Source organism: Diplotaxodon limnothrissa, linkage group LG7 (assembly GCF_057381915.1).
Source record: "Diplotaxodon limnothrissa isolate DT_005_m linkage group LG7, D_limnothrissa_male_GT1.1, whole genome shotgun sequence".
NCBI classification, from domain to species: Eukaryota; Metazoa; Chordata; class Actinopteri; order Cichliformes; family Cichlidae; genus Diplotaxodon; species Diplotaxodon limnothrissa.
This window is the reverse complement of record NC_140602.1, coordinates 43,610,447-43,626,832: the sequence shown is the minus strand read 5'-3', so window position 1 is coordinate 43,626,832 and position 16,386 is coordinate 43,610,447. Positions and strand designations below refer to the sequence as shown.

At 38.6% G+C, this 16,386-nt stretch overlaps 1 protein-coding gene across 1 annotated transcript in view; it reads right to left on the bottom strand.

Annotated features, from left to right (window-relative positions):
- Positions 1 to 15,676, bottom strand: part of sfswap (splicing factor SWAP) — a 56,069-nt gene extending 40,393 nt beyond the window's left edge. Inside the window, exons 1-4 of the mRNA XM_085359736.1 lie at positions 15,326 to 15,676; positions 13,684 to 13,847; positions 4,707 to 4,838; positions 2,150 to 2,226 (exon numbers count right to left, since the gene is read on the bottom strand). Of these exons, the coding sequence (XP_085215862.1) occupies positions 2,150 to 2,226; positions 4,707 to 4,838; positions 13,684 to 13,847; positions 15,326 to 15,519 (567 nt within the window). The 5' untranslated portion in view covers positions 15,520 to 15,676. The remainder of the gene's footprint in view (positions 1 to 2,149; positions 2,227 to 4,706; positions 4,839 to 13,683; positions 13,848 to 15,325) is intronic.
- Between the last annotated feature and the right edge of the window lie 710 nt (positions 15,677 to 16,386).

The window sequence follows — 16,386 nt, the reverse complement described above, 5'->3', positions numbered from 1 at the left end:
CCAATGTGAAAGTAATATGTAATGTTTCCAACCATATTGTCTCTCAGTTAACAAAGGTTAGTGAGTAGAGATTAATTTGCACCTGTACTTATTACTAGAGCTGTACTAAAATGTGACACCCTGACCTTATCTAAAATGCTCAAAGACATCCTTGGCCAAGGACCTTTTGAGGTAAACTGCTCTGCTCTCTCTCAGTGTTACCTATTATTAAGCTATACTTGTGAAAACAAGGGCAAATCTAATAATCATAAAATAATTAATAACGGCGAATGAAAGTGGCAAAAGTCCACCTTAAGACTACTAAAACAGAACTAATCCAATTAATGGACTGGTAGCTGCTATAATAAAAATGTATTTTTCATAGCATATGAATAATTTAATTTTACCAGCTTAATAATTTTGAACCAGGCCTTGAATAGTTTCATTAAGAAGCTTGTGAGAAATAAGGCACGTCAAACTGAGCCATGCTCTTATTTTAGTGTGTCACAGACATATTTATCTATCCTTCAGGTAAATATTAGAATCCCATCAGGCTGTGTTGTGAATTTGCCCAATATTCAAGGGCTTCTCCTGGTGATATTCCCTACAAACCAAGGAGTAGAGATTGATAATATATGCAAATCATACAGAGCAGCAGCTATGCTGTGTTTGTATATATGCAAACACAAGGTTGTTTTGATTCTCATATACCCACCATGGTATAATACTGGCATTAAAGCATGCCTTTTTTCACATGCAACATTTGCCGTAGCATTTCCTTAGGGAGGTGTTATGCTTCCCGACATGTGTTAATCCCTGACAGGGGAGAATGACTCTTTTATATTCATCTTTGAAAGAAGGAAAGCAGGAAAAACGCATTCGTTGCTTTCACATAAAAAGACTCTCCCTATACACTGTCACTAATTCCTAAGTGGGATGGATCACTTCTCAACATCTGTGTACAACGGCAGGAGAGACCGACTCTCTTTGCATAGGACAGTGGCTACAGGGAATCATCAGGCTTCTGGCCGTGGATATCAGACACAACAAAGCAACAGAAAATCTTATATTTTTCTATTACTTCAACTGTTTCCTTCTTTAGATGGTATGTCAATGTGAAACATTATCTTTTGGCACAGAAGTGTTTTTTCACAAACAAAAACTATGTGGCATTCTGCCTCAGAGTAAGGCTGGACAGCCATACAATTTTAGGACAAAATCCCCTTTCAGCAAACCCCTGTGAAACTCACAGATTTTCAACTTATTGCAGAGTCATTTCTGTTGCTTTGGTTTGCGTGTTATATAGAAATTATTTGAATCTGTGATTCAAAAACAAAGGCAGACAACACAACATAAATCTATAGTTAAGACACATGTAGAATGTCGTGACATCACATTTAAACATAGAGCACACTGTACATACAGCTCATTTTGAAAGTCTACAGATCATTAAGTTTTCTGCATAGTTAGTTTATTCACTGAAAATAAATGCCTGAATTTGTTTTTATATGAAGTATTCGGATCCTTCCCATATTACTTGGTTAAAGGATTTTGGACAGACTTAAATCTTCTTGGGAATGATTCTACAAGCTTGGCACACTTCTCATTTTGAAGTGTTTTCAACTAGTAAGTAAGTGGCAGCCATAATAAGAGGCAGCTGAATTCTCTGAATACAAAAGAAAGGCGCTTCAGTATTTTCTTTATTAGCACCTTTAGCACAGGCTGCACCAGCCTATTCTTCATGAAGGAAAAGGAGATACAATTCAAAGTGACCACCACTCGATCATCTACAAAAGCGAATGATCAGCATGTCTGACAAGGTTGCAAATCGGCACATGAATTACATTTCCAGCTCATCACATTAGCTAGTATTCTGATTTTGTTTTGTTTTCTAAAGCAAAGTAACCTAACCCCAGCTTGGTTTTCACTCTGACACGCCATCATCTGTGAGCTCACTACTTATTGTGAAAGTAGCGAGCATTTGTTAAGTGTGTACAGTATTTTTGTTTTTTAAATATTGTGATAATAGGATTTTGAAAATGTTTTTTTGGTCTGTGAGAAAATGAGAATGAGAAAAAGAAAAGCATGAACTGAACTCATTTAAAGATCCACCTAAAAAGACAGAAAAAGTCAGAGTTTCAAGAAACGAAGCAGAATATCTAACACTCACCAACTCCACATCAGGAGGGATAGAAAGCCCTGCGGGAGCAACGAATGGTTCTTCACTCTCTTCAGGCTCTGCCTCCTCTACACAAATGAAGGGACATGAGAATGGAAAATAAATATACCGATAAACAGATTAACTTTTGACAATCATCGGCAACAAAAAACGAACAAACCCCACTTTATATCTACCCAGTTCAGCAATAACATTAAGATTATTTCTGAACTCCTAAAACATTTTAAAAATGGATGAAACTCATGCCCTCTACCAACCTCCCCACTACACAAATACATCAAAGCAAAACAGCACTCTAGCCTTTACCTTCATCTTGATGACAACATACAGGTCAGGTGGAAACGAGCTTAAATATTTAACCAGGTACTGTAGGGAGTTTGCTCCAATAAGGGGTCCTTTATATTAACAAAAGGCATCTCTGAAGCAATTAAAAAAGAAAAAAAGCAATGCTTATGGATTCCACTTGGGTGCATGTGGAAGGTGTGCCATGGCAACAATATGTAATCGACAGGCTTATAAAGGGCTATACAGTAAAAGCAATAAAAAAGCAATACTGTTCAATATAGTTATATAATAGCACTGTTATCAGGGTTAAACTACTTGCAACTTTATAATATAGCTTGTTCTTAAATCTTATATAAAGTAAATCTCATTGGTAATTACACATTAAAATAAAAACCATTGAAACTGATCATTTTTAATGGGAAGTCCAGCATTGTCTTTATTTAAAGCCACACTACAGAGTAGCTACTCAGTGAAGACAGAGTGAATTATTTAAATAACCTCAGCAAAGAGATACTGCTTATTCAAATTAGCTTCCTTATTTTGACAGGATGTTAAACTAATTGGTATATTGTGAAATGACTGGCTAATGATTGGTGTGGGGTTTAACAGAGAGGCTAACAATAAGACGCATTTATCATGTTTTGACAGAACACGTAATAAACTGTACTGAATTTAACCTTCTGGTTTGGCTATCAATCAGAACCAAATAATTGAAATATAAATCCAAAAAATTGATTCTGTTCATGTGGACGTAGCGTTTTCAGAAGGAGAAATGTTTCGTCACTCATCCAAGAGACTTCTTCAGTCTCAGCTGACTGCAGGTGAAACCACTGATCAGCCAACTCTTTGTGGTAATCATGGCCATTTGTCATTGATCAATGGTCTTTGATCGGTGGCTGTTAATCAATGGTCATGAAACTGACCTCACAGCCCATTGTTTGTCAGTGGGCTGGTTTCAGTCATTATGGAACTGTACGGTTTATAAGGTTGGGAAACCTGCAGTCAGCTGAGACTGAAGAACTCACTTGGATGAGTGACGAAATGTTTCTCACATTGAAACACAATCAACACAAACACAATCAACTGTTTGGGATTTCCTTACCTGAATGACTGAACTTGGTATATTACTGTGATATATTTCCTTAAGCGCTAATGCTCTCTTTGGTAAGAGGGAAGTTCTTGACCACTTTTTTATTAATGTTTCAGAGTTTAAATAGAGCTCGACTCAAACTAGATCAAATGTGAGACCTTTCTGACTTTTTCCACGAAGTCACCCTCTGCAGGCATCTGAATCTTTAGCAGATGTTTGTATACCATGGGGTCAGCTCTACAAATTCACCAGAGACACAGAGAGGCATCTAGTCTGCTTAACTAGTCTGTGTGTATATCAGATATTTAAAGCAGAAGTAACTGTGTCAGGGTCAGTGTCTATCTTTTAGGAAGCAGTCTTTTTTTTTTTTTTTCTTGAGCATGAGGATGTTTGGGAAGTCATTCCAGACATGACAAGGGTGTGTTGGAGGGCAAAGGGTCTGTTTAGATGACATTTGGGAAAAAGACTGTTAGTTTAACCTCCTAGGACCTGGCGTCCACATATGTGGACATCACATTTTGGGTTATTTAGACCAAAATACTCAATTTTGCTCTACAAGGGCCTGAGATCCACTTACGAGGACATTATGCTGCTACTCTTCTATCAAAATTTTAAACAAATATCCTCATATGTGGCTCTCATTTTTCTTAGAAACAAAAATCAGGTAAAAAAAAAAAAAATCTGGTCATTCTTTGTTTTTACATTCATTGGGTCCCAATCAGCCCAAATATCAAAGAGAAATCAAAAATGCATGCCGTGGAAGAGTTCGGGTCTTAGGAGGTTAAGGTTTGCACAAGGGAGCAGGGAATCCATGAAGGCTCCTCACAAAATAGGTCATAACAAGAAGTCACAAACAGATAGAGGACTAAAAGTAACACAGATGGTGCGAGGTGATTACATGAGGTGATATTCTAGTGCAATACTGAATTTTTTGCACATTTGTCATGAGCTTTTTTTTGGGCAAAAAATAAACTTCAGCAAACGCCTCAAGTGTATGAATGGGCAGATGGCTGTTTGGATTAAAAAAAGTTGGTTTTTGTAAATGTTATATATCAGAAAGAGCTGCTGTGTTCTTCACAGCTGACTGCAGCACACACAATCAACTACAATTCTAGACGTGACACAGAGCCCACGGTAACTACATTACTCTGGGAAGTTGTGACGAGTTCTCACCTGATTCCTTGTTAGCATCCTCCTCCTCAGTGGGCTGAGAGGGGTCATAGTAGTCAGCGCTGTATTTAAAAGCCACGGCGTTGTAAGAGCCTTCATCAGCCAGAGCCTCACTCAGACGTTTATACTCCTCCTCTGTGAAGGATTAGGAAACACACATAATCAGGGAAAAAAAAGAGACTGCAATGTTGAAGAACACTTTAAACCAGTCTGCACAAACTGATGATGACTTTTGATTTTGATGAAGGACATCTATCTGTGAAGATAACGAATGTTACTCTTTTTAAGTTGATACTGTGTCAGTTTTAATTAGATATACAGTATACAGACGTGTAGTGGATGAAAAATTAAACAAAACAATGACGCAGTCCTGTCTTGTGTGTTGATGAGACCAAAATAAAACTTTGTGGTTTAAATGAGAAGCATTCGTTTGCATTATTTACTGCATAGGTAGTAAGGTAAGGTAGAACCTCCTGCTTCCCATCTTTGAAACACAGAGGGGGTTAGAAGTGTCATCGTATAGATCTTTGTGTGTCACGCTTGGGCCAAAACAACAGACCATCATTAATAGAAAAGAAAAGGGAATTCTGAATAACACCAAGGAACACTAAAAGAAAATGTCAGGATGCTTGTCTGAGCTGAATCTCATGAGAGAGTTGGTCATGCACAAAGAAAGGTACCTTTTGCACACAAATCAATTGTACAAAGAAAGGTAAAAGATGAATTGGAGTGAGTACAACCCCAACTGCCCTCCAAAATTGGGATGTTATATAAAATATAAATAAAAACAGAACACAATAGCTTGTAATTTCCATAAACACATATTTCATTAATAATAGAATATAAAAAAGTATCAGATGTTTTAACTGAGAAAATATTACATTTTACTTTGTATCAATAGGTAACTTCACATCTGAGCAGACAAGTATCACATGTGGAGTTCCCCAAGGTTCCATCTTGGGACCCCTTCTCAGGGCTCGCAAAATCGCTAGCCCGACGTCCCGGAGCTAGCGATATCTCCAGTCAGGCGACCAAAATCTATCTCAGCCCCACCCGTTGGGTTATCATATAGCCCGACGGGCGGGGCTGAGATAGATTTTGGTCACCTGACCAGAGATATCGCTAGCTCCGGGACGTCGGGCTAGCGATTTTGCGAGCCCTGCTTCTGTTTAACATCTACATGCTCCCACTGGCACAGATTATAAACAACAACAAAATAAACTATCACAGCTATGCAGATGACACACAAATATATATCACAATGTCACCAGGAGACCGAGGCCCTGTACAGGCTCTTGGTAAATGCATTGAGGAAATCAATGACTGGTTGTGCCACAATTTTCTCCAGCTAAACAAAAACAAAACTGAGGTAATAGTCTTTGGCGCCAAAGAAAAACGATTACAGGTCACCAGAGAACTTCAATCTATACATCTAAAAACCACAAACCAGGCGAGAAATTTGGGTGTAGTGATGGATGCAGACCTAAACTTAGAAAAACACATTAAGACAATAACAAAGTCAGCTTACTATCACCTCAAGAATATATCAAGGATAAAAGATCTGATGTCTCAACAGGACCTGGAAAAACTAGTCCATGCGTTCATCTTTAGTAGGCTTGATTACTGTAACAGCATCTTTACAGGTCTACCTAAAAAATCAGTCAGACAACTACAGCTCATTCAGAACTCTGCTGCTCGAGTCCTCACTAAGACCAAAAAAGTGGACCACATCAGTCCAGCTCTGAGGTCCTTACACTGGCTGCCTGTCCGTCAGAGGATAGACTTTAAAGTTCTGATGCTGGCCTATAAAGCTCTGAATGGTTTAGGACCAAAATACATCAATGACCTCCTGACCCAGTATGAACCATCCAGATCCCTCAGGTCATCTGGATCCGGTCTTTTATCAGTTCCCAGAGTCAGAACCAGACACGGAGAAGCTGCATTCAGCTTTTATGCTCCTTATATCTGGAACAAACTCCCAGAAAGCCTCAGATCAGCTGAAACACTCAGTTTATTTAAATCCAGGTTGAAGACTCACCTGTTCTCAGCTGCATTTGAATAAAGCACCAAATCCACACTTTAAGCTTAAATTTCAAAACTTACATTTAACTACTGATTTTATCTACTGTTCTGATTTTATCTGTTTTGATTTTATATACTGTTGTTTGTTTGTTTGTTTGTTTGTTTGTTTGTTAATTAGTTAGTTAGTTTATTTGCTTGTTTTATTCAATTTTAAATCATGCTTTTTATTTGTTCTTGTTTCTAATGTCTCTGTAAAGCACTTTGAATCACCTTGTTGTTGAATTGTGCTATACAAATAAACTTGCCTTGCCTTGCCTAAGAATAAAACAAGGTCACTTTGAATTTGATGGAAATGACGTATATCAGAAAAGCTAGGGTCAGGCTGTGTTTATCACTGTGCAGCATCCCCTCTTCTTTTAACGCAGCCCGTAAACAACTGGGAACTGAGCAGACCGTCGGACTTCTGAGAGGAATGTTGTCTCATTCCTGTCTGATAGAGGATTCTAAAAACTCAACAGTCCTGGATCATCTTTGTTGTATTTTTTCCATTTCATGACACGTTAAATGTTTCAGTTGGTGAAACATCTGGACTGCAAACAGAGCATTTCAGCGCTTAGACTCATCTACTACAAATCGATGCTATTGTAATAGATGCAGTCTGCGCTATAGGAATGTCTTGGTGAAATATAAATCTTCTGGATGGGAGCGTATCTTGCTTTAAAACCTGTATATAACTTCCAAGACTGGTGGTGCCTTTCAGATGTGCAACATGTCAACTCAGCCGCCCCCTTCAGAGATACAGGCTTTTGGACTGAATGCTGGCAGTCCATTTGAACTGAGTTTAGGCTCAGGGGAGATGGCAGCATTTCCGGATCACGTTAACATCATGTCTATTTTTAATGCAGGGGCACCTGAGGGTCCAAAGATCACAGGCATCCATTATTTATATCTGGCATTGTCCCTTGCGCACAGAGATTTCTTCTGATTCTCATAATGATATTATCTACCGTATATAATAAGATTTTAAAAGTCTTTTATGATTTTATGTTAAGATAAGATAAGATAAGATAAGATAACCTTTATTAGTCCCACACGTGGGAAATTTGTTTAGTCACAGCAGGAAGTGGACAGTGCAAAAGTTATGACGCAAAAATTAGAATACAATAAGAATAAATACAGTACACAGCTGTACAGAATAGAATAAAATAATATACTATATACAGTAGAATAAAATAGAATAAAAATATACAATAAGATAAAAATAGAATACGAATGCTATATACAACTGAGTAAAAATACAGAGACATCATTGCAACATTACTGTTCCACAATTTGTAGAGAGTTTTTCAGCCGATTGGTGAATGTCTGTCCATCTTTACTTCTGAGAAATCCTGCCTCTCTAAGATGTTCTTTCTCTAACCAACGATGCTACAGATCTGTTACCAGTTAACCTAATTAGTTGCAAAATGTTCCTCCAGCTGTTTTTTTTTAGTACCACTTACTTCTCCAGCTTTTTGTGTCCTCTCTAGCTTTTTGTGTCCTCTCTCCCAGCGTTTTTGAGATGCCTTTCTGCCATCAAATTCAAAACGAGCTAATATTTTTCGTAAGGTTGTACAATACTGTTGTTAATTGTTTTTGTGTACTTTTAGGACATACTCGTGCAGATATATAGAAAACTTTAACAGGCTCACAAAATTCTTCTTACAATTGTCCTTTAAAGCCTAATGTTTATTTATTCTGGTTTGAAAACTTAACATATCTTCCCTTAGTTTGGTTGCTTTTCACCCAGAAAATAAATATATGAACTAAATTGCATTTTAAAAGCCACTGAAGAACGTTTACTCCACTCCGAGATGAAAGCAACAACCTATACATACATACAGCTGGCAAGCAGTGCACAAATGGCTTGTTGAAGGACTGTACTTAAGTGTGTCTCAGTAGCCTCTGTATTTATTTATATATATATATATATATATATATATATATATATATATATATAAAATCTCAAATAGGGCTGGGCCATATTATACCGTTCACGGTAATACCGGTATAATGTTAGGCAACGATAGGAAAATGAAATATCGCGATAGAATATGAGTAAAACGCGCATGCGCAGTGCCTTTGTTTTCATACGCACATGGCTGATTGTTGAGTGAAACAGATGAACCAGAATTGGTTTGTAAAAATGGTGCAACTTCAGTGATGTGGAACTGGTTTGGTGTTTGTCCTTCAGATACACGACAAAGCACATTTTTTTGCAGAACATGCAAGCGGCCGTCGTTATTGTCGGACTAAGATGCTCTTAAATCTGGGAGTAATCTGGGTCCTAAACTCCGTATCGTTCAGGTCAAACAACACTGCAGCATCACTGAGAGTTAAAAACTGTCTAAATTCTTTCATCTTTAATAAAACGATCAGCATTTCTGCTTTACCAGGTGTAACTATGAAGTTTAACTTCCAGGCATCCATGAAAACAAAATTTATTACATTTAACGGAGTTAGAAGTTAGCAGGAAGCTAGCGGAAGTTAGCTCGCTAGTTTTGCTAGTTACCTTAGCATGATATAGCATGTTCTGACTGAGAGATTTCTGAAAAAAATCAAACGTACAGCTCTGCTATCACTTCCAACATAAATGAAGACAGGAAACTAAACAGCAATGACGTTTGTAAGGTTACTGAAGTTGGGCTAGCTGGTATATAATGATGTGCTATGTGATCGCTAGCGACACAGCTATGTTAGCATAACATAAACAGTGAAGCTGGAGGACGAACACTAACACTTTTCCACTTATAAAAGTTAACGTTAAGGTTCCTGATAGTTAGAGACAAATGCAGTCGCATGGCAGGATGCTGTAAACGGACCAAACTTCAGTCAGGAGAACAACTGAGATAATCCATCCACAATACGAGGTTAGTCATTACTATACTGCAACAACATGGGAATAGAGCAGCTGCCAGAGAATTCAACATTAATGAATCAATGGTACAGAAGTGGAGGAAGCAAGAAGAATGAGTTGAATAAAGTTTGATTTATCTGACTGCTTTGTTTCGCTTAATGTGCCTTATAATCCCGTGCACCTTATGGTCCGAAAAATGCGTACTGCACACTGCAGTTTAATGTTGCAAAGCACCTCTTTTTAACTTCAGTGGATATTATACATGGTTATGCTCAGGATATGTCAGCCCATTTCTACTGGAAATGCCTTTTGGTTAAACTTTCAGCAAGGAATTTGCATTTGCACTGTTACATTTTTATAAAGCTTTAATGTACATAAAAACCAGCTTCTTGTTTAAGTGAAAATAAATGAAAGGTTGTCTTTTTGCGCTAGTAATGTTGTGGAGTTGTATTTTGTCTCGCATCAATTATATCGTCAGTTATATCGTTATCGCAAATTTTCAAATATATATCGTGATAAATATTTTTGGCCATATCGCCCTGCTCTAATCTCAAATAACTCATGATCATTATGATATACAAATAGTTATAATGCTACCAATGTAATATATAAAAGGGGACAGGAAGTATGCATGTTGGACCCTGTAGCCAACCCTTTTCTACTGAAATTCATTGAACTCTATAAATATTTCTTATGCTTCCCACTGCCCCTTAAGTGGACAGATGGGTAATCGCCTCAGCAAAATGGGGTCAGATCTCCAAATTCAAGGGCAAACCGGACTGCAAGATCCACCTTCTGCAGTGTGTGTGTGTTTTACACAAACCATTAGCTGATTCCTTCTGACCTGTCAGTTTGAGCAAAAGAGACCATATTTCACTTAAAACTGTGGCTTATTAAATTCAATTACAGTCATTACGTCTGTCTTTTGGAAGGATGCTTTGTCATCAAAACAGCCAGCTTCATTATATTATGTAAAATGAGTGAGATGCAAGTATCCTAGATGAGTCAAATGTGATTTCCATAGAAATTGCAGCTCTTCAACTCAAGAGTTAAAGCCAGCCCTTTTTAAGAGTCTAAAAGCTGAAAAGGCCTTAGAAAGGGGGCGTCACTCTACTCTGAAGATTTGGCCTGGGAAAAAAAAAAATCCAGGGATTTTGTTAAGAAGCATAGATTAAACTTTTTAGCAAATGTGACTTGTCAATTTTTGTTGGGATAAAATCCAAGTTTTATGTGCAGTGGCAGTCTGCAGAAGAAGTCTCATAAGATGATGCATGCCTGAAACTAAAACGCACTGGATAGTAATTAAAACACTGTCACAGACTGCCTTTGAAGAGAGTGAAGATTTCTAAACTGTGAAAAAGCAAGACAGGCATGACACGAGTTCAAAAGAGGACCTGATAAATTGAATTAGTGTAATATGACAGGCATGACAGAAGCAGCAATAAACATTAACCTACTAAGTTTGTAGTAGTTTTTCATAATGCAAACCTTCCGTTTCACCACATCCCTAAGGTGCTCTAATGGATTGACATCTGGTGAGTGTGGAGGCTATTTGAGTGCAAAGAACTCACTGTCATGCTAATGAAATAAGATTTAGGTGATCTGAGCTTTGTGACACACATGCGTCATCATGCTGGAAAGCCATCAGAAGATGGGTAATAAAAGGATGGACATGGTCAGCAACAACACTCAGGTCGGCTCTGCTGTTTAAAGTTGGTAACAACGAACCCAAAGTGTGGCGAGAAAATATATCACACCAATACATCAGTGCCGCCAGCCTGAACTGCTGATACAAAAGTAATGGATCCAAGCTTTCATGATGTTTACACCAATTTCTGATTCAACCATCCAAGTGTCACAGTAGAAATAAGGACATCAAGATCATTGGTTCAGTTCTAGCCAGAGACTTAAACTCCTTCCCAGCAAGAATTCTGGCTTCCACAGACTGTGTCCATGTAGCACACAGAAGATACTCAATTTGTTTCATTCCTACTTTTCCACCAGGGACAAGATCATAGACCTGCATAAGGCTGGAATGAGCAAACTGTTTGATGAGAAGTTGATAACTCTCGAAAGAAATCAAATGAGCATCAATTATTCTTGCAAAGCCCACAAAGTCCCCCTGCTAAAGAAGGCACGTGCGATGGTCCATCTTAAGCTTGCCAGTGAACATCTCCAAGGCTTGGGAGAAAGTGCCGTGGTCAACCCAAAGTGCAGCGTTTGGGGAAAGAGAAATGCTGATTATGACCCAAAAAACACCATCCCCACAGCCAAGCACAGAGGTGGTAGCATTATGCTTTGGGGCTGTTTTTCTACTAAAGGTACAGGACGACTTCACCACATTGAGGGGCTAATGGGCGGGGCCCTGTATGATAAGATCTTGGATGAGAACTTCCTTTCTTTAGCCGGAACACTGAAGATGGGTCATGGATAGATCTCCCAGCATGACGATGACCCATAAACATCCGATCAAGGCAAAAAAGGAGTGGCCGAAGAAGAAGCACATTAAGGTCATGGATAGGACCAGCCATTCGTGAGTCCTACAGAATCTGTGGAGGGAGCTGAAGGTTTGGGTTGACAAACACCAACTCTAAAGCCAAAGGACTTAAGCGTTTCAACAAAGAATCCCTCCTGAAACGTGTGCACATGTGGTGAATAACTACAAAAAAAACCAAAAAACATCTTACCGTTGTGCTTACCAACAAGGTATTTCAAACAAGTCATATTTAGCTTCGGGATCAAATATTTACTTCACTCAGTGATATGCAATTTAATTTATAACTTTTTTCCCTGGAGTTTTGGATGATATTATGTTTATTTCCATTAAAATCAAGCTACCCGTTTACCTGACTGTTCATTTTTTTGGAAGCAAACAAATTTACAAATTCAGCAGAGGATCACTTAATTTCTGCCCCCAGCGTATTGACAACAAGCTGTAACTAATGCTGGGCAGACACTGTGCGATTTTTTCAGTGGCGCGATTCAGCTCCTGCTCAAACGGCACGATTGACTCGCAGGGGTTAGAAGTTCATAGGTCACGATGCAGGGTCTCACACTATACGGTCCGATGCTCTGATGCGACCTGAGTGCTCACACTGTGCGTCCATAAAATGAAGGTTATAACAGAAATTCTGTCGCTCGCTCTCCCTCTCTGTCTTTCACTCACACAGACACACCACCACCATCAACTTTGCTAAATTGCTAATGAAAAACATTGATCAGGCAGCTGTGATTGAGCAGCAGTGTAAATCCAACTATTTTCACGGTTGTTGTGGTCGTGATAATTTTGTGAGGCCACATTGAAAAGGCTCGGATGAGCTTTCCAAAGTTCTACAATTTGTGCCTCCATCGCTTGTGTCCAGATCACATGCTGCACTGCTGTGCGCAGTGTGAGAAACTGCGGTGACACCCTCACGACGGTCGCGAGGATTTCAAACAGGTTTGAAATCCTCACGACCAAGCGATTGATGATCGGGAGCTGGTCGTGAGGTGTTAATCGCTTCTCGTTACCCCATGTATACTACACGATGCACGACGCACGATGAAGGCCAAAATCGGGCCGATCGCCAAAACGGTTGTAGGACTCAGAAATCGGCTCAAAATGGGCCAATTTGAGTTTGAGCAGGAACTGAATCGTGCGACTGGAAAAAAAAAAAAATCGCACAGTGTCTGCCCAGCATTAGCAATAAGTAAATGTCAGTGTGTTCATCACAAATGGGAAATCCTAAGAAGCAGTAGACATTACCTTAAAATTTCTACTGGAGCAAAAGATGAAGACAGCAAAAATGCTGTTAAGTGAGCATCCCCTGACATATGAGCCCATGCAACTACATCTTTATTAAAAAGGCCTGACTACAAACGGAAAACAAGTTTGAGCTACTGACACAAAATCAGCTTTTGAAAACAGATTACGAAAGTAAGGTCATGATATCCTATTTAAGAGCTCCAGCAGATTTAAGGTATATAAGATGTTTTGAAATTATTTTTCCTTGCCTTTAATATCACTCTTTTTTTTTTTTTTTAACTATTACTGCTAAATGTTTAAACGAGCATCCTGCTCACCTTGTCTAGCTTCCTCTTCCAGCAGGTCAGTGTGCAGTGCCAGGTACCTCTCCTCATCGCAGAGCGCCTCAATCCTGGCCTCTTCCTCTGACAGCTGGTAGGATGTATTCCATGACCCACTGTCATACTCTGAAAGGTCATGTAAGTGACCACGTCCATCATATCTGTTGGATGATAAAAAGGATTAGAGAAAAGGAAGTAGACAAAACTTTTCATACAGAACATGGGCCTACTTACCAAGGTTGTAAAACCTAAAACCCACAATATAAAAGATATAAAACTGGTCTACCTCTGTAAGTCCTCCATGAATGTTTTCTCAAAATGGATACATCACAATAATGATACTAATTAAGTCTTTGGGAATTATTTTGGATAGAGCTCTGATATACCTAGCAAGTTTTCTGTCTGTATTTTCTTCCTGTTTTTACAGGCCAACAACATTAGAAATGAAAAAGAAAAAAAAAGACAAACAAAGCAACTCGCTTCTTACCTTACAGGGTTCAATAATCCCCTGTAACACTCATCATTACTTCTAAATCTGCAAAGAAAGTTACATTCACACAAACCCGAGCACATAAATACCTATCCGTAAGAACCCAAATGGACGACATTTTCCAAGGTTCGTCCCTCTACGCCATCTCTCACTTGCAGTTTCTTCATGAAGACAAAGAAATCTGGAGCTGAGGTTGGCATTCGGGGTTTGGAAGGACCCCTTAGCCTACCTTGCTGTGGAAAAACTGGGTTATGTAATAAAGACACACAAACAAAGGCTGTACAAATGAAACATAAGTTGGGTCTGAACACTAAGGTGATTCAATTGATTTAATATGTTTAAAGAAATACAAGACTCAAGGAGGTTTACAATGACTTTGCAACAAGGACAATTTCTATGTAAAAGGTGGAAAAAATTAGTCAAAATGATACACTGAATCACCTTAATGACAGTAACTTTTGTCTTTGCTAGAATTTGCTCTGGCAAACAAAAGCATAGTAAAATACCAAGTTTTGTAGGGACTTCACCACTTTATATTAGAAAACGTCCGTTTGAAAAGAACAGGAAAAAGACATGTTATAGCTTAGACATATTATTCATGTGTAAAGCATGAAAAAAGCTTCTAGAGGAAATTCTCATAACATGCCAAGATGCAAAGCCGATTTCACAGATAACTTGAGTATTTTTATATATTTACTGCAATTGCCAATTTAAGAGGTACATTTAGCGCGAACTATGCAGGCCTATGTGGTCTTAAACCAGTCTCAAATAAACTTTATTCAATCCATTTGTCCAATGTTCTCTTATAATGTAAGCTGGAGTGTATAATAACTTGACAGCAAAAAGCATAAATAGGTCAGTCATGGCTAACATTAGCAAAGACTGACAGGCATTTGCAAGTTAGCATGTTACCGAAGAAACTTTAGATACCAGGTGTTTTTCTTTTCCCCCCAATTTTCTTTCTTTTTTAGTTCAGGACATCCAACAAGACACGTTAGGAGGCAAGAAATAAAACAATCGTCGCGAGTTGCAGGTGTTTCCAAGCTTCAACAAGCAACAACTCCAACGTGGTCCCTTGAATTTTGAGACAGGCTAGCGGACAGGAGAGATTGTTAGCATAATGTTTCGGTCTAAGTTTGTTCAACCGACCTATCAATCATGATGCTCTTGTCCCCCATCCATGGGATAAGATGCTTTCCGTGATCATGGTAAAGAGCCCTTTCGTCGTCTCGGAAGAGTTTGCAGGCATAGCCGAAAACCAACAGATCGGCGTATTTATCACTGTCACTCACATCCTTCTTCACCGGCTTGCTGTCTTTCTTTGCCGCTCCGCGACGATACATCTCCCAGATAGTCGAAGGAATAGATTAGCTTAAAGGACGTAACAACAATGACGGTATCGTGATAGCTTTTTGTTTACCAGGTGGCTACCAGGTCCTCCAAATGTTACATTAATCCGTGGGATTTTGCACCAAAACAAAACACTACACGCCAAGAGCCGCCATGTTGAAAAGTGAGTAAATGCATCTGTGTATCCGGTCGGCACTTACGACAATTTCACGAGAGCACAGTTAAAGTTTACACTAATGTTCAGTAAGTAAACGTCCTAATGTGTAGCTAAACATGTCCACTGTTATGTTATACTTTTTTGCTTTAAAGTACTCTGTATATAAACCACATTTTGTGGTTCCCAAATTATCGAAAGTGCTGCTGTGAAATACCCTATTATATTAAGCTTTTGTTCAACAGATAAATTCCTGTGTTCAAGGTAATTCAACAGTTAGTTACTTTAAATATATGGAAACAAAACATTTTTATCATAATCTTAAAGTGGATTTGACAGCACAGCTGGATGTTTAAGATTTGTAATTATTCAGGCTGTTAATTATTTTTGATAAAGCTATTAAAATATATTAATTAAAAAATTTGAAAACTGTGTTGCAAGCCATGTGTTTTGGTGTTTAATGAATTTGGATTTGCATAACCTGATTAAATCACATGATGCTGAGTAGTTCAAGGATTTACTAGAGACATCTTTTACATATGAATTATGAGTGAGATGTCAAGCACTTTGTGATGAGAACAGGGACAATTCTAGGATCAGAGCTTTGGGGGTGCTGAGCACCCAGAGAGCTGCCCATCCAGGCAAGGTAAACTTTACTCGTCACGATGAGACTTCTTCCCTGTCTCTGTCAGTCCCTGCATCCTTA